This window comes from Melospiza melodia, chromosome 1 (assembly GCF_035770615.1).
Source record: "Melospiza melodia melodia isolate bMelMel2 chromosome 1, bMelMel2.pri, whole genome shotgun sequence".
Taxonomy (NCBI): domain Eukaryota; kingdom Metazoa; phylum Chordata; class Aves; order Passeriformes; family Passerellidae; genus Melospiza; species Melospiza melodia.
In genome coordinates, this window is record NC_086194.1 from 127123308 (window position 1) to 127149303 (window position 25996).

The following is a 25996-nucleotide window of genomic DNA, read 5'->3' on the forward strand; positions in this document are numbered from 1 at the left end:
ACACAGAAATTCAATTTGAGGCAACCTTTCCAGAATTAAATGCTGAATTGTTTCTATATCTGATTACTTTTTTGATGTGTGTTTGGACCCCACAGCTGGACTCACCACAGGTTATCAGGGTAGGTGCATATTAGTTGCAACTGTTATGTTTCTTCCCTGCCTTTGCTCAGAACCCCTTTGCACAATAGTCCAAGATCTCCACAATCTACTGAACACCCTGTGTTTTTACCACCAGTGAGAGTCAGCCATGGGGACTTCATGTGCAATGTTAGCCCTAATTTTTCCATTGCTGGTTTTTCCAAAATGCTGCTTGTCTTTTGATGTCACCTATTCCATGATGGTGTTCCAGTCAAGTACTCTGTTAAGCTCAGCAGGACTGGCTGTTGGTCAGAGTTCTTCAGGCATTTCTGGCAAGCTTACCTAGAGGAGAGGCCCAGCTGGGAGAAGGGAAGAGATTAAAAGGAAAAAAATTACTTGTTTGACTTGAGGATTTGAGAAGGAGGGGAGAAAGATATTGTCAGAATTTGCCTAGCAAAGTAAGTTTTGTAATAATGACCTCCCAGTCTTTCACTAAAAGCAATATGTTTATTATATTGAGAAAAGATAGTTGTAGTGCTGGGACATAGACTTCTTCCCAGTTAATGAATGACCTGATCCCTTTTCTGGTAGAAAAATAAAGCTTATCTGGGACCTTGATTTGCTGAACTTCTGCCCAGGCTCTTAGATTTCAACCTTGTCTGGAAGCTGTTACTTTTGCAAAGGGGCAAAAGGTACAAGGCAATGACCTCAGCTGGGCAGGCTGCTCATGGGCTGACAGGCCCTTCCCTATGGGGCCAAAGGGTGATGTGTGTTAGTAAAGTACCTGGTACATTGCTCTTGATGGCTTCCAGAACCAGCATTTAAGTCCCAGCACAGTGAATTAGTTTCCAGACATATTTTTTCCTGTAGCTGCTCTTTCGTTTCAGACACACACAATTTTATGTTAGGTCCTGCAGCCTTTTCAAATATTTATGGAGGTTTATGCTTCAGTTCTGTCACCTCTGGTAATACATTTTTTCTGTGGTTTATGATATCTGTACTTAAGCATCTTTGAAGCTTTTGCTGTGCAGAGCTTTGCTGACCTTGAGTTCTGAAAGTTTTCCAGAGAAGCAAATGTGCAAGTTCTCCTCTGCTCTGTATTCACTGGGGATGGTTTTGAAGTAATCATGGCTACCTTTGCACTCAGGTATGTGTAATACCTTATCAAGGCATGTTGCTTCCATGTGCTCTCAGTACAGAAATCTAGACTTTGGATTGCTCTCCCTACTCCAAAAAAGATGCATTTTCCACTTCTCTCATATATATATTCTTGAAAGATTTTTTCTATAGGAAGCTCTTCTTCCTAGTTTCACGAGTCATAAAATACAAAAATTTAACATTTTAAATATTATCATCTGTGTTGTCACTCTCCAGGACTGAAAAGATAATGTGAGAAGTTTTCTTGAGAAATTACTAAGGATTCAAGAAGCATTTTGTGGTGAGTATACATTAACATACTTTCCTGTGAATGAACTTGAAAGCCATTCAAAATTAGCAGAGTTCTGCTGCAAGTATGTTACTTTTAAAAAGAAGCTGTTACAGATTTTCTAAATGCTTTAGCACCAGTGAGTTTTAAATCTTCGGTACTGCTGGAGTTCCCCTCAGGTTTGTGTAGAGATGCAGACATCCAAGAATGCAAGAGCAGGTAGACAGATGATGGTTTTCCATCTGTAATGAAGGCTGATCTGCAGCAATGTTTGTGGTTAAAGTTTTTATCCCTCAGGAGACTCCTGATCATGCCTTGCCCCTGTGATCTTTCTGTCTTTACAATCCTCCAAAATACACTGGTAACCTTGAAAATACAGCACTACACAGTGACCTTTCTTGTGCTTGTTGTATGGGAACAGAAAATGATCTTTTGTGTACCTACTAATAATGTGTGCTGGGAAGCAAATGTCACCTGCCCTCATCACCTGGGCAGGTGAGGTTTGTTTCAGGGTTTGCCCTTGCAATCATAAGATTCTGCAGTACAAACAAAGCCTTTATGAAGGAATAACCTGGTTCCTCTTGGGTGTGGCTGAAGAAGTTACAGTCTCCAGCTGTGTCCTCTGAGCCCCTGCCAGAGGCCACCAAGGAACATTGCTGCTGCAGTTTGTTCAAATCCCTTGGGTTTTGTATGGCTGTAAGCAAGGGGTGGTCTGTGCACTCAGCCCTTCACCACAGAGGGGTGAGATGTGACTGCAGCCTTTCTGCTTTCTGCAAGTTGCAGCATTAGAGTGTGTGGTGCCATCATAGCCTGAGGCTGAGGGAAGAATTGCCCTCAGCCTGGGAAGAAATGTCTGGCTCGGCTGCTAGTGAGGAAAACAGGTTTTGGCAAAGGCACTTGCTTAGAAGGGTTCTGCATGTGCTGGGCATTAGGCAGGTCAGTGGCAGAAAGCAGGAGCAGATTTCATGGTACTGTGGGGAGGGAGAAAAGGCAGCAGCTCATAGGAATGTGTGAATGCTGTGGGCAGATGCAAGATCTTGCACTTGGCCTTGGCTGAGCTTCCTGAAGCTAGTTTGGGCCCAGTCCTCAATCCTGTCCATCCCTTTGGATGGCATCTTGTCCCTCTGGTAAATCAACTGCACCACACTCAGCTTGGTGTCATGTGCAAACGTGCTGAGGGCACACTTGACCCTGCTGTCATTGATAAGAGACAGTAACAAGTCTGCTACAGACTTGTTAGCAATAGTTTTGGTCCCAATGCAGAGCCTTGAGGGTGCACTTACTGCTGGTTTGTTTCCACCCTTCTAGCCACTTCCTTATCCATCAAACCCATGTATTTCCAATTTAGCAGCCAGAATGTTGGGAGGGACTGTTAAAGAAGTCCAGGTAGATGACAACTGTAGCTCATCCCTTGTCCACTATGCAGTCACTCCATCATCCAAAGCCACTAGATCAGTCTGGTACTGTTTGCCCTTGGAGAAGCTGCAGCTCATGTTGGCTGTCCTTAACCATCTCTCCATCTTCCATATGTTTTGATGTATCTTCTGGGATGATCTGTACCATGGCCTTACCAGGCACAGAGGTAAGGCTGGCTGGTTGGTAGTTCCTACAGTCCTCATCCCCTTTTTTTTAAAAACAGATGTGATACTCCATTTTCTCCAGTCACTGGGGGCTTTGCCCGACTGCCGTGACTTTTCAAATATGAGAGAGTGGCTGCATAATTGAGAATTGTCACCTGAATGCCTGTGTTAAGGAAACATCCCTGTCCAGCCATCCAGGAGGCACCCAGGCAGTGACACTCACAGCACCTAGGCTGGCAGCAAGATTTCCTCTGGAGGCTCCCACCCATAGTGCCAGTATAGGATTTGGGACTCGTGCACCACTAGGGAGCTAACTGGTTTGCACAGCTGCAAGGCAGCCATTCCTTTCTGTGGCATTGCCCAGCAGTGACAGGTTATAAATGGGCCTGACTTGCCTTGGGCTGGCAGGGAGAATAATGTTTTTTCAGAGAGGATTTAGCTCTAATGCTTCGAATAATGTCCCTCATAATTTCTGATGTCATTCAGAAAGCAGCTCAGTGCTAAGCTGTGATGATGAATTGAGAGACCTGCCTTCTCCTCTGCTACTGTGTTGGTTTTACAGAGAATGATCATCTTTTACCTCCACCATCACCTGCTCCTAATGATCCATTACAGGTTGTACCTTTCTGCAGTGAAACCAAGGTTACCTGTTGAGGTAACCATTGAGGTTACCGGTGAGGTTGTACCATTGTGTTGGGATGACAAATTGATTATGGATGCAGAGGTTCCATCTTTTACAGAGCAGTTTTCAGAGTAATTCCCTTTGTAGACCAAACAAATTATCTGTTAAAGATGAAGCAGCCATTAAATGCATGCCAGGCCTCACGTACTACAACCTTAGGTCCATGTGATGATTTATTTGGCATCCAGAATCTACAGCACATCTGGAATCAACTGGAATCAAGCAAGTTTATCTTGTCAGGTAAGAAAATTTGGGCATTCGTCATTGGAATTGGTCATCTTCCCAATTCCAACTTCTAGCTCTACAGCTTAGTGGTAAATAAATGAAAGATCACCTACTGGCAGTGCAATGCAGGGTTAAAGGTGACTTCTAAGAAACTACTGAACCAACACTATCTGGCCAAAATGCTTATGCTATATTTCACTGCCATTTAGTCCAAGAAATGTGGCTCTGGCCAGGACTCTACTCCTGAGGGCAAAGAGGCAGGTAAGAGTGATGGCAAAGTCCTCATTGATGCAAAATGATCTTGCTGAAAACCTGTAGTTTCTGAAGCAGGTGTTAGGGACCTAAGATGTACTTCATGTACCCTGTGGCTAAGGAGAGGTGACTAGTTTGAATCCTAGTTTTGATTCTCCTTGACTGAAAGATCATTTATTCCAGAAGTGACCTAAGTTTTTCCACTTAGAAAGAAAATGGTGGTGGTTGCCTGTGGTGGCTGGACTTGGTGAGCTAATGCAGCCATCCTTCCACAAAGAGCAGGAGAGCTGGTGCCCATCTCAGCCCTTGCCCAGCTGGAGAAATCCTCCAGCCTGGGGCTCTCCTGCCCCCCTCTCCCTGCAACAGCAGAGCCTTTTGTAAAGGAGAGTTGAGCTTAGGCAGATTTCTAGATTAATAGTGGCTTTTTGTAAAAAATCCTAAACTTTTAGGCAAGTTTGTCAAAGTTCAGTTTCAGAAATACCAGACAAAATAGCCTCTGCTCTGACAACATTTTATTTTTTAATTTTTATTTGCTAGGTTGCAGGTGTTTGTCACCCACCTAACAAGTGCTGTTTGCTGTCCCAGATCCCTTCTGTATCATGCTTGCTTTCCCTACGTCTAGGTGTGTTTAAGACATAAAGATTTACAATATGACTGGAACTAACTGCTTCTGATTCCCACAATTGTGTCTTTTTAGCCTCAGGTGCCTGGGACATCCACCACACTCTAATGTATGGACCTTCTGTTGTCTAACTCAGTTGAGATAAGGTTAAAATTACCATGAAGCTTTTGTCCTGCTGGAGGTGGGGGTCCTTGTTCCTGGGCAACGCTCAGCTTTTCCAGGGGAGAAGATTAACAACACGGTCAGCTGTCACAAATACCTCTCCAAATTATGTGATGCTAGAAAAATGAAGTCAGTAAATTCTCCACTTTTTGTTCTAGCGGGCTCTGATGTTCCAAACACACAGGACTGGAAACCTGTTTCTACCCATGCCATGTTTGGACAGCCAGATGCTGGTGCAAGGAGGAGGAGATCACTACGTTGCCTGATGAGAAATCAGCAAGCCCTGGTTCTAACTCTGCAGCTGAGAGCGCAGCTAAGCCATGCAGAGCCACTGTTTTCCCAGTGGCCATCCATGCTCTGGCAGATGGGATGTCTGCAAAGACCCGCTGGCAGTAGCACAGACTAAGTGCTCCTGCAGGAAGTTACAGTACTGCAAGGACAGGCTGCCATTACATCAGACCCCATGCCCAGAGCAGGGTACTGAAAAACAATGCTTGCTTCCCACATAGGCACATGCTACTGTTTGGATTTTACTACTAGAAACTTAATTTATCCCTTTTCAAAACAAAATACAGATGATTGGTTAAACTAGTTGTCCTATATAACACACCCACACTGCTTTCCTCTGCTTGTTATTGTTTGCAAGTCCTGCTCTGATTTTAGTCTGAAAGAACCACAGTTTTTAGCCTCATATTTATACATATCTTTTTGCCTCTAGCCTGAACTTTTAGTTGTTTGTGTAATATTCAGAGTGGGGCAAAATACCCTCCCCTTGGAGTGCATTTATGTAGCACCTAAAGAAGTTCTTCCACACTTACCTACTGAGTTCATGTTAATTTTTAAACAGAAGAGAGAGAGAAGAGAGGCTGTTTGCACTTCAGGAAGTGGTCAGGATGAATGGAATTTACATTGCAATAAATCAAATAATGTTAAGCAAATGTTCAAAAGAAAGCACCAGCAATTAGAACTGCATTCCCATGTTGAACATCCCCAGTGTTAGCCTTGTGTGAACTGTGCCCCCTGCCACATCTGCTGGAGCTGTTCCAGTGAGGAGCCACCCATGCTATAGTCATGGGGAGCAGGCAGGAACTAAATGTTTTGCTTTCCTTGGCACTCAGTGCTGTGTGACCTGCACTGGCCAGGCTAATTTTGCAGATCTCAGACTCACACCTGGAAGCTGCACAGCAGTCCAGACAGATTTCAAGAAGCTCTGGCCAGAGAAGAGGCTTCCTGCAGACAGAACAGGTATGAAAATCCTGCATCTACAGGTCACTATGAGAGCTGGCCCCTGACAGGAAAAGCTGCCAAGGAAAAAGCTTTCCCTTATCTATGCAAATATGGGGAATGTGAGAAGTGCCTAGAATAAAAATAGAAAGCATCTCATTGCCTTATTAACAGTTTCAGTAGTCCACTCAAAGCTCAAGCTGCAGGAAGCTCAGTTCCCCAGCCCTCCCCACCCCCTAGAAAGAGACTCTTCTTTGCTTATGGAGACGAGAGGTCCGTGGAGCACAGGGAAATATAACACAGGGGAATATAAATGTCCTCACTGCAGCAGGTTTGGGATGAGGCTTGCTCAGAAGGGGTCAGCACTGTTGAACATCACTCACTTTAGACTAGATGCAGAAGTTCTGAAGCCTTTATTTAGTAGCAATTAAATTATTCAATTAACACTAACCTCCAGACAGCAGTTAAAATACTGTACAAAGAGCAGCTTGCCCTCTAGAAGCTCTGTACACAGTTCAGTATAAACAGACTAAGATTGAATGCACCCCACTGAAAAGGGGTAAAGCAGCTGTGCACAGGAGGCCTCACTGAGGTGCTGTACTACCTTTGAAATGCACAAGACTTCCTTGCAGGGAGTTTGCACAGTACAGACACAGTCCTGTCCCCCTGCTGTGTTCCACCAGGTCATTCCTGGACTGATTAGGTTCTTGCAGTGGTGCTGGGCACCGGAACTTCTAGTGCATGAAACAGATTCTTTTAAAACCTGTTACTAGTGTGCAGTTCAAATCAAATCTGTAGATATTTAAATGGCTCTTAATTCCTTAAATCATAAGGTTGGTAGCAAAACAGGAGAGCAAAATTCAAAACACACTGCACAAAACATTGAATAAATAACCTCTGAGTACTGCTACCAGCTTAAACAACTGCATTACTGCTCCAGAGATGGGAACACTTCTGGAATCTCCTGAGCAGAGCTCAGCTTAAGGGAATTACTTTAGTAAAAGAAAAGTCACTTTATGAAAAATTACATCTTTACAGAAGTGACACCCTTTTCTTCATTTAAGAATAGAATATTGCAATTACTTTGTGTGCTTTTTAAACATTCCCATGTCACAATAAATAAAACCAGTTTTCCTTGTGCCAATGTTATCTACAAAATAAAGTATTCACAGAACAGCTGAAGGTGTTCTATTCCTCATACACCACAACCTAATATAGGTGTACTCAGGGCAGCTTGAAACCACAGCAACTTTGTCCATGCAGGACCCACCATCAGCCAGAAAAGTTATTCCCCTACCTTTAGGACTGCAGATCATGTACCACCAGATTTATTGCAGAGTTGCTTAATATTCTGTTTGATAACATGTCAGTATTTTCAGGAGATAAGTAGAACAAGGGAAAACATTAAAACAGATTAAGACTTATTTGTATGAGTCTGAGGCTCCTTACTGCATTTTAATAAATATCAGGCAAATTAAAGTAGTTTCTGTCCCAGTAGTTGCCAGAGTAAAGCCAGTCCTGTGTACCAGTGTGGGGATTGGGGCCTTGGTGGAACCATCTGCAAGGAAACACACAGCATGTTAGTGAAGCTATTAAGACTCCCTTGTACAAGTTCAGAACTACTATGCTGCATCTTCAGCAGATGTTATAAAATACACAGCACAAAATAATTGTTGCAGGAGTCCTCTTGGTTTTAAATTTGTGAGTTTAAAGTCATGTTCAGTGATTACATTTCCCCATTTGCAACATTGCTTAAACATCTCTGAGATGGAATTACTGACACCAGTGTTTTGCCATTTGAAGCTGCCAAGATTACTGCATAAAAAAAGGACAGATACAGCTTTATTTCAAAGCAGTTTTGAAAAACCATTCTGGCATGCAGAAGCAGTAACAGTTTTTGCAAGACATGTAAACACCACAAGCACTGCAGTCCTGAAAACAAATAGATCCCTGGATCTAAATTACCCCTTGTTTTTTTAAAGCCTTGTTTTGCAATGCACTTCATCATAGAATTGTAGAGTGACTTGGGTTGGAAAACACCTTAAAAACCATCCCCTTCTTTGACCTTTCTTTTCTGGTCAACATATGTGTGGAAGCCCTTTGTGTTATTTTTTTTTCCAACGCTTTGGCAAGTTCTGGCTTTGCCTTGGCCTTCCTTACCCCATCCCTATACAACTCATCTCTCTGTTCTTCACAGGTGACCTGTCCTTGTTCCCACTGCCTGTGCTTCCTTCCCTTTGGTTTGACCAGCAGGTAACTTGGAACAAGTGTGCCAGCTACCCTCAATGAGGATGAAACATCACCCACAGGCTGCAGGAGGAGTTCTGGATTATGACAAGTTAATTGTTGTGTTACACTGTTGGCAGCAGGAGACTCAGTTTGAATGCCCAGAAAGCTGATTCCATCTGTACAGAGCTCCTTGCAAGCTTTTACTAAGCTTGTTATTAATAGAAACACTGATGTTGAGCACCTGCTTTCTTTCCTTTCTTCCCTCTTCCTGCTTAATCCAGAGGCACCACATAGCACACAGTGAATGCCACTTTCTGTTTGGCCCAGTTACTCAATCTTGTGCCTCAACAGTGCACAGTACCAGACCTCAAGCATTTTAACTTCCTTCTGTATTTTGCCAAGCCACATTTATGGCACGAGCCAGCTTTGTAGAAGCTGTTTCTGTGGTAATGTGCTCTTCAGCTTCCTCTCACCTCTCACTGACCACAGAAGGCATTGTCTCTCTCTGTGACTCACTGTAGTGACCACAGTCACTTAAGTAAATGATCTATGTGCAAGGCAGCCTGTTTAACTCTGCTCTTCCCTTCTCCAGCAATGTTTCAGAAGAGAAAAGGCACATTTTAACCAAATCTGACTTGATCTCTTTAAAAGGCAAAAACCCAAAGGCCACCAGTACTGCAGGGTTGTGCTACAAAGCAGGGCTGCTAACAGGCAAGTCTTGCTTGGCTCAAAGGACTTGAGAGAGCTGTGCTGCAAGAAATGCCTTGTGCTGCCTTCCTGGGGGTAACTGACCAGGGGAACACTCCAGCGGTTCTCCTGCTGCCCTGGTTAGGTTAAATAAAGTCAACAGAAGTCATTCACCCCTAGTACTGAACACAGCTCACTCCTGCTTCTCCTCCCACAGGAGGAGTCAGTTACTCCCAAATAAGAGGTGTCTGGATTGGCTTAGGTGTCCAGTTAACTGGTGACAGCAGCTCATTCCAGAGCTAAAGCCAAACATTTGCTGTGAGACAGGGCTATAAGCACAGTGACCTCACCTCTCAGATTAAGAAATTCTACCAGCCCACAGCTCATTAGTGTGTCCTCAACACTTGTACAGGTCAGGCCAGCATGCCCCTCCTCCAGTGTCCACCTACTTCAATAGGAAGGGGAAAGGCAGTGGGAGGAACTAAGCCTGAGAGACCTGTAAGACCTAAATCAGTCAGGGATGTGGGGAAGATGGGACAGACTTCATGAAAATCAACAGACCACTTCAGAACTGAATTAAATACTGTTACTCAGGACTTAAGATTACTGGTCAGCATCTAAAATATTCAGTGTTCAACATTAATCACCTCTTGAGAAACACCTCACTTGTAAAATGGATTCTGAATAATAAAATTATATATATTAAATAAAAAAATCACTGGGCACTTTGGAGAATCGTCTTAAGAAGGAGGAATTCTACCAGACAAAGCAAGAAACCTGTTTTTCTGTGCAGGGAAATGGCAGCAGTTTAGATCTGAGCTCATAATGCACTGCAGAATAAGACCTACAGATGACCTGGGAATGGGTAGGACAGTTCTTCACAGCATGCACTTTTCCCCACAGAGCACAACTCTCCTTAAACTTAACATTCATCCTTTATAGCCACACCTGGCATTCCTACTAAAGAGATCAGACATCAGGAATTTTCTGCCAAAGCTTTAGGAACATCCTGGAAAGCAAAGAGTTCTTAAAGGATACCCCAGATTAGTGCTGAACAGTTTTACACAATGCACAACAGCAGTTGCAGAACCTTGTGAATGGAATCTGTGCTAATTATATAACCCAAAACACACAGCTCTGTGGGAATCCCCCAATTTCCAGCCTCAGGTGCTTTGAGCTATATTTAAGCTACTTCAGGCACCTGGAAGAATACTATGTAACTATCCCAGGTTTGAAAACACCTGGTGAGAGCTAGAAGCACTCTGAATTTGGGAAAGGAAGCAAAAGGTGCAAGGCTGTCCAGCACTTGGAACCTTCACAAAGGTGTTATTCTCCACCAGTCTCTATGCAAACAAACCCAAACACTTCAGGAGAGCAGGCATAGGAAAAAGACAAAGGCAGACATGTCCAAACCTGGGATTTTGGGATGATGGGTGACTTCATTTCAAAAAAAAAAAAAAAGAAAAACGTGATTTATTGTTACAAACACTTTAAAGATATTTAATCCAGAGTGTCTGACTGTATTAATAATACAGAAGAGAAGAACCTTGCTTATTTTAAGTTTAGCACTACTGTTGTTTTTTCTGAGAAGATAATGCCAACTCATTACTATGCTTTTAAATAGACTTTGTCTGGTCAAACTTGATTTATCTGGTTAGGTTTTCACAGCTTGTCTGTAAGAGCTCCCAGCTGACTCCTTGTAGTTTAAAGAAAACCCCCAAAACATACTGGCAGGCAGGTTCCTTGTACACTAACTTCTCCCTTAGCTCCTCTTTTGTAGTTAGGGGCCCCTTCCATAAGAAGGCAGGGTCTTGGATGACTGGGTGATAAACTGTGAGAACACAGCATTGTCAGCACAGAGCCATGGGGCTGAGAAGTCATGGGTGAGCTCACAAGGAGGGAGCATCTCCTCTTCTCTTTGGCCAGGCATGCACATTTGAGGCAATTCTAAACTAACCAGCAACACCAGTCCTTACCAGCAGCCCTCAGAGGTAACATCTTTGTCATGCCAGAAGCAAGAAGTGCTCAGAGAAGACAACAGTTTGTGTTTGCATACGGGTGTGCAAGAGTGAGAGAAGGAGCAGAGCAAGCCTGGGGCTTCCCTCTGGAACTACATCCCGCTGGGAGCGAGTCTGCAAACACAAGGCAGCACTGCAGACCTGATGCTGTCTGTCTGCTCTTCATGCTGACACAACACTCACTGCATGTCACCAGTGGAGACTGTCACCCAGCTTGAATGTTCAAAGCCTTTATGTAACCACACACACACAGAGACAAGGGCACCAACCTCGTCTTCCAGTCTTCCTCTGACTTGGAACGATTTTTGCGGGCGGTCCTCTGTTTTTCCTCTAGCCTCTTCTTTTCTTCACTAGCCAGATCTTGAAGGAATAAAAATACACAAAAATATAGCTATTAAAGCATAATATATAAGACAGGGACATTACTTCATCTGACCCAGAAAATAAATAAGGGCAGTAGTAGAAAATGTCCATTTAAAAAGCCATCTACAGAACACTGATGGTTACTGGTTTAATCTAAAAGCAAAGTCAGGCCAAAGGATCAGCCAGTGGCATTCTAGTCTTTAAGACTGCTAAATATATATTTATCTATGGCCTAAGGACTCAGGAAATATGTCTGCATGATAGCAAATGTGAGCTAAGACAGGTGGCATATGTAGAATTTATTTCAGTAGGGAAACTTAAGATATGACCAATTTATTTCAGAAATCTGGCCACCTGCTTCTTATTGAATTTTGAGTTAAGTTGCTACTAGTGTCTAGTTCCTCATCACCAGAGGTATGGAATACTCATTTCCAGATTACAAAGAATTATCTCTGCAGCATCCCTTCATTTTTTTTTTTGTAATGCACTAATGCAGCATCCCAAACAAGCAGAGCAGTTGCTTCTCTTTGCCAAGAAAGGACAATCAGAAGGTCTGAGGAGTAAGTCAGACTCAGAAGCAGATTAGATCAAAGTCAATTGCACTTTCCTGAATCCTCTAAAAGCATTTCATACACAAGTTTTCCAAGAATGATTTTCTTAAACTATTTCTATCAGCCATTCCCTGTCAGCTAGTAACCCACTGTGTATTACTAGCTGCAATACAAACTTCATGCTGCTAGTGTATCATGAAGGAATATGGTCTGTTGCTAACAGCATAGTTATTTGCTCTTTAAATTTACACAGACAAATTACTGGGGATGCTCTGAACCAAATATATCTATCATCCTGGCCACAAAACAGTTGTACAGGCAGGAGAGAGTGGTTGTGGGAATTCCCTGATCTGTTTTAAAAGCCTCAAAGAAATGGTTATCAGCTTCTGAGTAAAAAGAAATAAAACTGCATAACTGCACTGTGTTACACCATGACAGTGATTTTTATTGCTAGATCTCAGACTACTTATCTGAAGTCTCATAGTTTTTGCCCTGTTGTAAAGCTGAAACCAAATCAGGGTTTCATGACTTACCCCAATCAGTTAGCCAGAGAAAACAAGAGCCCCCATACTGTTAGTCTACAAAGCTGGCCATCCTGCTTTAATGTTGGTTTAAAAGCACACTACTCTATTCACTGGAAGTCTCATCATGTATTTCTAATTCACTATTCTAGGACAGCAGAAGTGTTTAACTCCCAGTGAAGTATAATTTTGCATCAAGTGTATTTTTTGGCATTGCAGTTTTACTTTAATGGTTTTGACTGCATTTCTCAGAACTGGCACAACAAAACACTTCCTCTGCATCAGGCTGATGGAAACAGACAAACTGAAAAGTTCACGAATATTTCTTTAACACTATGCAGGTATTGTTTATCAACACTGCTTTGGTCACCAGTCTAAGCCACAGCAGCAGATATGGGTGACTATGAAGAAGATCACCTCCATCCCAACCATTCCCTGTATGGGTAGGTGACACCAGAAGCTCAACACAGCCTGCAGAAGGTTGTGTTAAAGAGTTACTGCCTGGCATCATGGAGGAATGCATGGGGAGCTACTTCCTCTGGCTGTTCATCTAACAACTTTTTTCCCAGTCCCTCAGTTTTAAGGAAAAACAAAACCCTCTTTGCCCATAGCTGAAGTTACCTATTTCTCCATTTTCCATAGCTCTGATATCTGGTCGTAGCCGGCAGTCAGTCTTGGGAATGACACTCTCCATTTCTTTGTCCAACTCATTCAAAGCCATAGCAAAGCTTGTAAAATTATACATCTGAAATTCAGAGACAAAGATGAAAGGTGACTTTACGACACCTCTAGCTACTGTGTTAATACAAAAGGAAACTGCTCTCTAAAAAGAAACATCCAAGTGCTTTTGTATTACTTAATCAGTCAATATAGGATTGCTCAAGATTCCAGCAAAATGCACTGTCAGGCAGTGTAGGTGATCCTTGCTGTTTCTGCTTAAGGAGGCCAGCATCCAATTACTCAGTGCACTATTTCTCCCTTATCTTCTTTTTCCAGTCCTACTGGTATTTTCTCTATCTCTGTGGAGAGATGTCCCCCTTGATTAATACAGTGGGGGCATCTTTTCTGTACCAATTTCTTTGTCTTCTCAGTTGCACAGAATACCCTTGTATTCTGCCTAGTGGTTCTCCAGCTTCACAGCCCTTCCCACACCAACTTGTGCCATGCAGGTCTGTCCTTGGAAATGTCTGGCCTCTAATAAAGCCCTTCAGTGTGATTTCTTACAAGGCTGGTGCCTCAGTGGGTGAAGCAATGTGGAGAGAAGAGGTGGGGAAAGGCCCCATGCCCCTATCTACATGAAGCATCCCATTTTCCAGAGAAATTCCACGAATCCTAGATTGATCCCTGTGGCAGTTATCCTTCCAACCCCACATTAGAAAGTTACAGTTGTGGTGGGGAGGCTTGTTGCAATAAACAGGCAAACCCAGACTTGCGAATGACAAAGACAACAAATGGATGTGCTTTGTGTAAACCATACAAAGTAACAAGATAGCACACACTTTCAATAAGGAGAAGCATAGCTGACCTGTGCTGAATTTGGGGGCCTTGGAGTTATCTTCCATAGCAAAACACTTCCAGGAATAACATACACACTCTCAGAGTCAGGCAATGGCATCTCATCTGATTCCTCCGTATTGCCCACCTAAAGGCAGCACACAAAGAAAAGAGTGGTTCTTTGAAATCATGAACCATTCACACCCCATCATTCCAATACTGGAACTTACAGAAAATTATTTCCTTGACTAAAGGTGAGTAATTTCAGCAAAGAAACTTTTCTTGCCAAGGATTGAGGTGTTTACATAGCACACATACTCCCAATTCTCTCTCAGTGGAACTCTACCAACAGTTTCTTGCATCAACATCTTTATAGATGTAAGTTGGATGTTCAAGCGCTAAGAAATGTCAATTTTTCCACCTCAGAGATGTCCTCTTTCCTCAAGTACAAGCATTTTCATGCCTAATACTCAACTTCACTACTGCTTCATTAAAGGTGAAGAATGGAAGCCACATTCCTCATCCTTCCACAACAAAGAAATGCCAGCACATAATGCAGATCCTGCCCAGTTTGTGCACAACAAAAAGCCCTTTCTACTGCTCTGTGCCCAGAGGAACTTTCCTTAGCATTAACCACTGCACCACTGAAATGGCAAACTGCAAATGTGAAATTAATATCCTAAATTAGCTACAGCTTCTGGAAAGGGGATGAAGGGTGACACATACAACCTTGAGGCAGCTGTAGCCACAGGACTTTTCCCAGAAAGTAAAAAACCCCATAGAGGGTTACTGGGGCAGGAGAGTAACTGGTGATCACAGTGTAGGTATGACCTGAGCTAGATCTGAACCATTTCCCATTTTACACACAGCTTTAAAGCAGCTGGGCTCCGATGCTGCTGACATTAATTCCACCACAGAAGTGGATGCTGGAAGATCAAACTAAAGCCATGCTGGACAATGAGTAAGGCTCTCCCAGGAAAACCTGGTGTCACAATCACAGCTAAAAACAGCAGCGTGTTTCAGAGATCACCAGAGATTAACACCAATCTTAAAGGCAACTAATGCTTTAAATACTTTGACTACAGGCCAGCAGCTTTAATCCTGCTGCTAATAAGCTTTGCTCTGCCATGGTTGCATCAGATAATACTGAAAACATCCAGTACCCAACACGCACTCCAGTTGTCCTCTGAGATTATTCATGTGTTGCACTTCCAAGAAAATCAAAAGTAGTAGTAAGGATTCTGCTTCACTGAGAAGCCTTTTACTGTGCTTCTAATAATGAAAGTCAGCAGAACAATGTGCAGACCAGGTTCAGCCCCTCAGCTCTTAGGAAGACAAACAGGGCTTTTAGTTGACTGTACCTGAACTGGCAACCCATTATTCTGTTCTTTAAACGATCCTGATCAATCCTTCAGAAATTGAGAATTTGAAGCAGAACCCATCAGAAAATTATCCTTGTATCAAAACAAAGACAACTCAATATCAGACTGTCAAACTCAAGGCTTTTATAGAAAGGCTACAATACCCCATGTAATTAATTTCTGCCTTGTTGGAGAAGACTTTAAAATAGCATAAAAATTACAGAGAAATAGGTAATGTGGATTTTCATGTGCTCTTGGCACAAGGATCTGTATTTCATGCTCAATGCTACTCAAGTATTCAGTATATTGCTGTGAGGATGGTTAACAGACCTGCCAAAGCAAGACCTCTATGAATGAGGTGTCTCTAAATGAGGCACATGTGAGGGCAGTTGCTGTTGCCTATATTATTCTCTTCCATGTATTTGCATTGAAAATTCTGCACAAAATGCTTCATCTTGGTTAAAAAAAGACTCCAGTTCATTCAGAGCAGAACCATCCTGGTCTAACTGTGGGTCTACTATAACTCTTCTGATGTAGTAAAATACCACCTTTGCATACATGAAGGCTTGTCTAGTTCCCTGAAAAATTAATTTCCCCTAAGTTTTATTCCTATAAAAATGAAAGGGATTCAGGGGAAAATCTGATGCAAGTTGCAAAAGGACTCTCATCCGAGCAGGTTCCCTCAAGGAAGGCAGAAGCATTTCCTGACTGGTAGCAATGTAGCACTAGGTAGTAGAAGTAATACCGGGAAAACAACTACATAAATCTGGAAATTCTAATGAGAAGTTAGAAAAGCCAAGTACCTTCATGTCTGAATGAATCTTTCCTTCCCATGAAGGGACAAACCACATCCAGATGTTATATGTGAGACTTGGCTCACCTAAATGCCCCAAAACCATAGAATGTACCAGTTCCTCAGGCACAAGGGGCACTGGGAGTACATATTCAGCACAGAGTAACCTGGTTCATACCTAGCCTAGTTCATACAAAGCCTTCAGTTTTCTACATAGAAAGAGTTCTGATAATTGAGTAGGAAAAGCATTTTCCTAGAGTCAGAGCAGCACTGTAGCTTGAGCTTTATGCAACAGGATGCTTCATTTCAAAGTGAAAAGCAGTGATCATCTTGAACATTGTTGGAAAATGCAAACAGGCAGCTGAACAAAGACACAGGGAGTGTTTTTCTTTATTCCTTCTCCCTAGAGTTCTCCAGGTCAGACTCCCAGAGAAGCAGCAATCCCCAGTGCTTTACCACTCTCCTGATGACAAGCACTGGAGCAAGCTCAGATACAGCAACAATCTGAACCTGCACAGGCACAAGTGCAGTCAGAGTTCTCCCTCTCTTTTATTCATAAGTTTCTTCAAAAACTATCAACACCCAAACAAACAAACAAACCTGGCTGCAGTCACCAAAGGGGAACAATCCCTGTTTAAACTACTGTCCAAGTGACTGCTCTTCACCAAGTTGTGTGTTGTCACCATCACCATTCATCCTAAACAAAAAGCTTACTGCTAACCAGAAGTTTGGAAGAATTATGAATGAGGCTTTTTCACAAGAGGAAAAAAAAATCAATTGTGAAGAAAAATAAAAAATTGCCAGCACTTCTACAGCTGTGAAAATTTAATAGAAAGCAATAAAAAAAATCCTTGTAAAAGCTGGAAAATATGATCTTCTATCAAGTTAAGAAACTAAGCTGTCCTGCTTCTAAGAATCAAAATCCTCCCTCTAGAATATGTTATTATACATGATCAGAAATGGCCCAACTAATGCATATGTTATTTCCTCCATGTAACTTTGGAGGAAGAAGCAGGTAATGAACTAGACAGTATTTCAAGCACACCAAGTTTTGGGAAGTTTGAATACAAATTCAAGAGAAAAAAAGCATTTTATCCCTTAATATTGGTACTCATTCAATCTATTTTGTATCCTGCCAGGAAAGAGAAGATAAGTGAAGGAAATCGTAATGCTCTTAAATGCTACTAAAATATTTAGCTGTCTGATCATTCTTTTGAGATCCCAACTCTTTACATGATTAATACCTGTTTACTGCTTTTCTTCTCTTCTGTATTTTTCTTGTCATTTTTCTTGTAAGCTTCGAATGTAGCTGGGTCAACGCTGTACAAACACTCAGTCCACTTCCCATACAACGCACAGAGTTTCTTTTTGCTGTCATAAAAAGCAGACAAAGTTTACAAAGGAGCTTAAAGAAATTTATTTCCCACTTCAGATAAAAATACGCTAAAGAAGACCTTTTGAGGGCAATTTTAAAACTCCATTACTGGTACTGCAGAATTCATAACCCTGCTGTTGCAGGTTCTTGCCTTTGAAAGACTCTGTTAAAGGCATTCAGTTCTACAGCTCCCCTCAAAACCAAGGGCAGTCATTTGTTTCCCATTTGGAATTAAGCTGTTACCTTTTGTCCTGAATGTAGCCTTCAACTTTGTGCAGCTCCTTCCCAAAGAGGCCACATGGCTTGAAGCTTAGTACACACTTCTCCCCAGTTCTAAAGGCAGAACAAGAGAGCACTAATTACTTCCAAATGCTTTTCCTTTTCAAACTTGCAGGAAGTGAAAGCGCTCACACTCTTAACTTACTTATGGTTAGTTATTTCCACGTTTCCATACTGCTCAATCCAAAGTTTGCCCACAATAATGTTATGCACACAGCAAGTAGGGTTTGTCCATGTGTAGGCTTCATTGTGCCTAAGGGAAGGGAATAAAAATTAAAATACTGTATCTGTGTACAGGATGTCTGTCCTCAATAAGTCATTATCATTCCAAGTCTTGAAGTGGGCACGGCAATAAGTCAGTAAACCCAAGAAGTTTATTAAACTGTTGCTACTGATTTTACCAGCTCCTTGGAACAGTCACTTTGGTGCCATCACTGTTAGCATGGAAAGGTGTGAGGAAAGCCAACAGGACTCAGGCATGCTGGCTTTAGCAGAACTGATGTCCAGGCACTTGGAGAACATCCAGGCCCAGGTCCCCACTGGTGCTATTAGCAGCATGATGGGGAAAAAATGGTAGTTCTTCATCTTCCCATCCCCTCCTCCCCACAAAGTGATCTGCCCTCGGGCTTTGGGATGTGGGTACTGGACACTTCCATTCCTAAGCCTGAGACTAATTCACTCTAATAATCAAGGATGAGGCACTGTACCCCTTTAATTATTACTGATCCACTTACTCAAGAAGCTCCAAAGTCATCGTGCCTTTTGGTTCTGCTTCCACACTCTTGCCCCAGAATTTGAGTTTAGGATAAATTGATCCATGAAACACAAAATCATTATTTAAGCCTTCAGCATAGAAAGCACTGATTGGTGGATGATGGCTGACTTGCTCTGAGAGAAGTCTAAATCCAAGATCATCTCTGCAAAACAAAGATAACCAAACCATGTACCTACGTATCAAGTGTAGTGAAGTTGCAGTTGTTTTTCCTGAGGTGAAAGGGATAGTTGGATCCATGCATAGTTGCTGTACTCAGTGCAAGACATAATTAAAAGCCTAGGCTAAACTGAAAAGATCAACTAAAACATAGAACATCCCCATCCTAAATAACTAAGGACTTAATATAAAAAAGAAACAAGAACTACCAGATCTGATGAGTCAATATAGCTACTTTTGATACTGATCTCTTTCTTAAATCTTTACCTAAACATGGGCCAAAATATTAACTGAAAGGAAAATCTGCCTTGTGTAGCTGTACCTATTAATAGACTCATGCTGCTTATTAGGTACTGTGAACACTCCTGTACACTCTCCTTATGTACCATTCACATTTTTCATTCATAAGGTTTCAGGGAAAAAATTAATTTTTGTAGCTAAAACTTGCTTTTAAACCTGGCAAATTTAATTGCCTGCTCAGAATTGAAAAGTTAAGTAGTTTCTCTTCACTGAAAGGTCAATTGGTGAACATCAACACGCAGTGCATGCACCTGCAGCAGCTGCTGGGAGAATGGCTGGAAACTTATGAGCTCAAGTGCAGTCTGCAAGCCAGCCAACAGATCTAATGAACCATCTCTGCCATGGAATACCCCCTCCAGGGCAGCAGCCCTGTTCATTACCTGATCAGTTCATAGGTCTCTCCAAGCAATGGGTTGAATGGCTTCCCAGTACGTTCCCACTGCGAGGCTACAGCAGACACAGCAAATGCAGCCACACACTGCTCGGAAGAGGAAGGTGACACAGTTAGCCAACAGTACCCATGGTGTTGCAGAATATCAAAACACTTTCCTAGACAGGACTCCTGGTTTCTGCTGGGATAGAGCTGATTTTCTTCCTAGTAGCTGTTTTGGATTTAGAATGAGAATAATGCTTATAACTCAATGATGTTTTAATTGTTGCTAAGCAATGTCTAGCAACAAAGTCAAGGACTTTTCAACTTATTATACTACCCCACCAGGCTGGGGGGAACAAGAAATTGTGAGGGGACAGCTGGGAGAGCTGACACATTGACCAAGGGGATATTCCATGCCGTATGACGTCATGCTCAGTATATAAATAACTTAGAAGGGAAAGAAACCTGGCCAGGGGCTCCTGCTGCTTGAAAACTGCCTGGGCATTGGTCAGTGGGGAGTGCACAACTGCACTGTGCATCACTTATTTTGTATACTCAAATTATTATTTCTTCTCCTCTCCCCCCACCCCCTTCCCAGTTCTATCCCCCATCCCATGGAGGAGGAGGGGGGAATTAGGGTGAACAAGTGGCTGTCTGCTGCCTTAAACTGTGACAGTTCTGGTTCTGTACAAACTCCCACCACATGGGTCACATGCACCTGACTTACTGTACATCTCTGGATAGCTGCTTGTCATTCAGGTCTTCATAAATCACCTCCAGCAGGGCTGCTTCCCTCCGGTACTGACACCTTTCTCCAAGGTGCTCCACTTGTCTGGGTGACGTATAACATCACCCTTGAAGGAATATCTTTCCTTCACACCTGACATGAGTCCCCTCCACAGTGACTTGTGTCACCTCTCCAATCCCTCTGTCACTGCCTCAGTTCCTAAAAGGGGATCCTACCTGATTGGCTCCCTGATCCTTCAGTTCCAGACTACTGGCTCTGTTATTACCCCAACACTGGAGCAGGCTGGTGACAATGTGTTCGCCTGGACGACAGCTGAAATCTTTTTGTGTATCTCACAGCTCACTCAGGGACAGGGATTGTGTGGATACTGTCTCATGTATGAATCTTTCACCTTCCTCCTCCCCAGTCAGCAGCTATCTCTCCTCCTTCTCCTGTTCTCTCATGACAGCCCTGCTTCAGAGTAGCCTGTCTTGTCTACATCTTTCTCCTGCTCCCTCTTGGGAGAAACTCCTTCATCCCTTACTAAAGGAGCTGATTTTTGCTTCCGACACTTCCTCTTGTGTATACGGGTGACTGACACCACCACAGGTTGGTTCTTAGGTTCAGCAGTGGTGCCAGACCCAGGAGTCAGAGTAGCTCCAGTGCCTCTTGTTCTATTGTCAGATCTGGAGGCCTTCTCTTGCCCTTGAGAGTACTGATGTGTTGAACAGAGCTCATTAGGCCTGGGCCAGGCCCCAGCACCTTGCAGTGAGTTCTGTCACTCTAGAATTGCCAGGGTGACAGCATACTTTTTCACAGGATCACAGAATAATGAGGCTGGAAGAGACCTCTAAGATCATCGAGTCCAACCTATGCCCTAACACCTCAACTAGTCTTTAGCACCAAGTGCTATGTCCATTCTTTTTTTAGATATATCCAGAGATGGTGATTCTACCACCTCCCTGGGCAGAGCATTCCAGTACTTTATTATTCTTTCGGACAAATTTTTTTCCTAATGTCCAACCTGTGCCTTCCCTGACATAGCTTGAGACGGTGTCCTCTGGTTCTGTTAGCTGCTGCCCAGTGGAAGAGACCAACTTTCACCTGTCTACAACCACCCTTCAGGAAGTTGTAGAGAGCAATAAGGACACCTCTGAGTCTCCTTTTCTCCAGGCTAAACAACCCCAGTTCCTTCAAAGGTTCCTCACAGGGCTTGTGTTCCCAGCCCCTCACCAGCCTCATTGTCTCCTCTGGATGTGCTCCAGCATCTCAAAGTCCTTCCCAAACTGAAGGGCCAGACCTGGACACAGCACTCAAGGTGTGGCCTCACCAGTGCCAAGTGGAGGGGAAGAATGGCCTCCCTGGTACTGCTCACCATTCTATTCCTGATCCAGGCCAGGATGCCCTTGGCCTTCTTGGCCCCCAGGGCACACTGCTGGCTCACGCTCAACCGGTTGTCAACCAGCACCCCCAGGTCCCTTTCTGCCTGGGCACTGTCCAGCCACACCGTCCCCAGCCTTTCCAAACATTTTATTAATTTCTCAGGATTCTGCACTTGCTTAGGAGTGAAATTTCAAGATGTTAGAGATGCCCACTATCCTAGTGCTTACCCAGACTATCCCACACACCCTGCCACTCATAGTTTTCCAGCCCTGGGGCAGATCTCTGGGTGGTATCCCCAAATAGCTGTTTTGCCATAAACAAGACCAGAAACACATTCATGAGATGCAGCAAAGGAACAAATGGATTTGATTTCCTGATGATATTCAAAATTCTCAAGAGCTAATCAGCCTGGAGGAGAAGGGGATGATGGAAGAAGGTATCTCCTACATGGATTGGCTCTCTGACAAGAAAAGGCAAGAAGTGTAACTATGAATAGTTTCCTATAGATGGCTCCCAAGATGTGGAAATGCTGGCAATGCTGAGTGCCAGCTCAGACACACCACGAGGAATCAAAAAACAGTGTTACAAAGTACAACAAAATGTTAACCTTAAACCAGTCCCCAGAGGTGATAAACAGCATGGCAGGGAACATATACAGCAAGTCAGATGTTGCATAACCCAGCTCAGAGAACATTCACAGCAGCAAATAAATCAACATTGCAACCAGAGACTACCAAACTAATATAATAAGTGCTTATAATGAATTTGCTTTATTATGCTCTGATCAGATTCATTGTTATCTTGACCCTTCAAGCTCTGCTCCTTGTGGGGTGCCATGAAGGACTACTGTGGTTTAACCCAGCAGGATAAACACCACACATTTGCTCACTCACCCCCTCCCCAAGCCAAATGGGATGGGGGATAGACTGAGGGGATAAAAAAGGTGAAATCAGTGGGTTGAGATAAAGGCAGCTTAATAGGGCAGAAAAGCAAGGGAAAATAATAATGATAAAAGAATGACAATCATCACAAGTAATGCACAGCACAATGGCTCACCATCCAGGAACTGATGGCCCATCAGATCCTGAGCAGAAGCTCCCAGACAGCTTTCCCTTAGTTTATGTACTGAGCTTGACACCATATGGTATGGAATATCCCTCTGGACAGTTGGGGCCAGCTGTCCCAGCTCTGCCCCCATCCCTGCTTCTTGTGTCCTTACTAGTGGGGTGGCACACAAGGAGCAGAAAGTCTTTAAATTACTGTAAACACAGCTTAGGCACAACTAAAACAATGTGTTACCAGCATTATTCTCATTCTAAATCCAAAATACAGCACCATACCAGCTTCTAGGAAGAAACTGAATATCCCTGTGAAAACCAGGACAATAAACAAAACTAGTAAATGAATTAAGAGAACTCAACATGCAGCAAGTCACAGCAGCTCCTCCTACAATGAGACTATGTAGAAGAAGAAAGATCCCACAACACTGAGCAAGAGCTCACATGAACAAGCAAAGCCAACACACCTGCATCCTCTCAGTGGTGCTGGAAAGCGAGCTGGCTTTGTGGATGAGGTACGTGTGCTCCATGTACTCCGTCAGGCGCTGCAGGAAGCTCAGGGGCTCGTTGAATATAACCGGCATTGTGATCTTCGACAGCTCCTGATGCACAAATGAAATTCCTGTTACAGGCTGAATGATTAGATACCCTGACCCACAGTAACCCAAGTGTAATTGGTTTATTACAAAAATAAATGATGCTCTTAGTGCTAATGCAATGTGCTTGACCTGGCTCTGCTAATACTGAAAGGACAAAACGCTTATGAGCGCAGTAAGCAGAGCTGTGCTGGTGTTAAGGCTACTTTTAAAACAAAAAGTAAACTAAGCATCAAACTTCCTATCAATGAAAGCATTAAGAAGGTGAGATGAAACAATGGAAAGAAGTATTAAGGACCCCTTTAAAGATTAAGTTATTTATTATTCCATAAACAGATACAGACCATAGGCCATCTAATCACTTAAACATATTATCTTTTTTTGGAGGGCAGGCGGGCAACTGGGGGGAGAAGAATAAGAAAGAACAGGGAAACACGGTGGTATAAGAGTAAAAAGAGGGATTTTGTATTCTGAACAAAAAAGGGAGTTTGCAACAGGAATAAGAATTTAAAGGAAGCCCTACAGTTTGGATGCTATCTATTCTCTCTCTGCATTTTTAAAAAGCATGCCTTCTGAATGCATAACACAGCAATGGTTTAAACTGCCTGCCGCAGCAAATTAAAAGGCTGCAAGTGTGACTGCTGGCCAAGGGTGAGGCAAACAGCACCATCCTGAGCCATAACAGCAGCACCTGGCACCAGGAGCCTTGGCAGATGCTTTGGTACAAGCACTACAAGTTCTGCTGCCCCCCACAACTACAACTTCTCTGCAGAATTAAGACCCTTTATTCCTGCACATACCTTATGCAAGGCAGGCTTTCAATCTGTTCTTTGTATTTTGTAACACTTTTCCACTAAAGACACTGGGAGAAGCCTCAGACACTTCACATCAACTCGGGAGACTTGGAGCTGCTGATTCAGGCATTCCCCAGCATTTCCACACCTCATTGCTTGATGCTGCTCCTAACTACACCAAGGGGAGGAGGAGAAAACAACAGCAACTAAACCCACAAACTTTCCCTTCTGTAGACTACTGTTAGAGACTGACAGAGGTTTATCGGCAGCAAATATTCCCAGCCTATTGTAGGATCTAATGGAGAGAAGAGCTCTTCTCAATTCACACCTAGCTGGAAGCAGATTAGGTGCCAACGAGCTAACTCTGATCTGGCCACCGTCTGGTCAGTAACACCATGGAAGGGGGAAGACTCAGATACTAAGGGGAAGGGACAAAAGCAAAATGAAAGTGGTTGTTTTTCTGGGGTTGTTTTGTTTTTTCCACAGTCAAAATAAATTTTAAAAAAACCCACAAAGTACTTAAAAGGCTCAAGTCAAGACACTTTTACTGAAAGAATATTGCTTTGACTAGTTCCTACCTTCTTAAGTTAAGAAGGTAAAGCATAAAGCAAATTAAGCATAAATAAAGCAGCAAATTAATAGAGCATAAGTAGCAAATTAAAATGAAAAAAACCAACCTAAAACAAACCAACCCCATAAACAAACGAAAAAACACATACAAAAGACCTCTTCTCCCAAAAATGTTTTCGTTTGGGCCTCAAATAAAACAACCACTCCCCATTTTTTATCATAGCTTTCTGATTACCTACCATGCCAATGCATTTTCTTAAGATACTCCAGATACTGAAGTCATTTCTGGAAAACATTGGAGATGGTAAGCTTGTTCTGTGGAAAGAAACAAGGGAAAAAAGCAGAAGTAAGAAAAGTTTTCCAATACTAACCATGACTAAGAAATGCAAGTGCTTATTTATGAAAGGAACAGTTTCCCAGTTTTTAAATTAAAATCCCTAGGGCAATGACAGTGCAATGACAGAGAGTTTGAAGAACTAAAACTGTTTTACCTACAAAGAAACATTAATTTCTCCAAAACCATTACTTTTGCATAACACCAACAGAAGAGAATGTCTACAGCAGTCATCAGAACAGTTTTCACAATGGCACTACTAAGATATTTAGTTGTGTCTTTGTGAGAAAGTGGAAGTTAACTGAACAGGTACAAAAGTACATTCACTGTGTCTGAACAGATCTGAGGATTAAAACAGTGTGTTTGTCTTGGGGCTTTTCTCCTAGTCACCTTTACACTGACACTGAAGGGCCACAGAATTTATGGCCTATATTAAAACAAGCCCTCAGGAACAACAGAAAAAAGCAGCATCATTAAAGAAGGGCAAACGAGCAGCCTCTTCTATAGGGGGCTGATATATCCCAAAACAAGTCATGAGCATACTTTCAGGGACCAGCATTTAGGCTGAGAACACAGCATGCATTTCTCAGCCTCATGGAAAATCAAGCACGCAGTTTTTGTTCAGTTTTCTTACTGCTACTGAGCAGCTCAACTCTTAATCCAATTTACTTCTAGAAAGGCATAAATATTGGTCAAAATCCTTTGTCCTTTGACAACACAAATCCATTTTTGGATCACGAGGCTATTGCCAACAAGCAAAATTCACAATTTTTCTGTTCTTATCAATAGATAAAAACTACCTAGAGCTTACTCAAACTGCATGAACTATTAAAGTTTCAAAGTTTAGTTAACTCCAAATTATTGCATTGCTATCCTAACCAAGGTTGTCTTGTCTATGCTCAAGGTAGCTAAAGCAACCTTTTACAGAGAGTGTGAACAGGCTGTACCTTCCTTCTCCACCCCACCTTTCTGATAAACAGAAACACTGCCTTTAGAAAAAAAATACTC

The 25996-nt window shown here is 42.7% G+C and overlaps 1 protein-coding gene across 3 annotated transcripts in view; it reads right to left on the minus strand.

Moving 5' to 3' along the window:
• Positions 1–6645: 6645 nt before the first annotated feature.
• OSBPL1A (oxysterol binding protein like 1A) overlaps positions 6646–25996 on the minus strand; it is a 78083-nt gene continuing 58732 nt past the window's right edge. For all 3 annotated transcript variants that reach the window (XM_063167571.1, XM_063167576.1, XM_063167583.1), the window contains 11 exons: positions 24894–24969; positions 23162–23296; positions 19534–19631; positions 18657–18839; positions 18068–18175; positions 17887–17976; positions 17513–17639; positions 14146–14262; positions 13242–13365; positions 11455–11545; positions 6646–7809 (listed from right to left, as the gene is read on the minus strand). In XM_063167571.1, coding sequence (XP_063023641.1) covers positions 7707–7809; positions 11455–11545; positions 13242–13365; positions 14146–14262; positions 17513–17639; positions 17887–17976; positions 18068–18175; positions 18657–18839; positions 19534–19631; positions 23162–23296; positions 24894–24969 — 1252 coding nt within the window. In that variant the 3' untranslated portion in view covers positions 6646–7706. The remainder of the gene's footprint in view (positions 7810–11454; positions 11546–13241; positions 13366–14145; positions 14263–17512; positions 17640–17886; positions 17977–18067; positions 18176–18656; positions 18840–19533; positions 19632–23161; positions 23297–24893; positions 24970–25996) is intronic.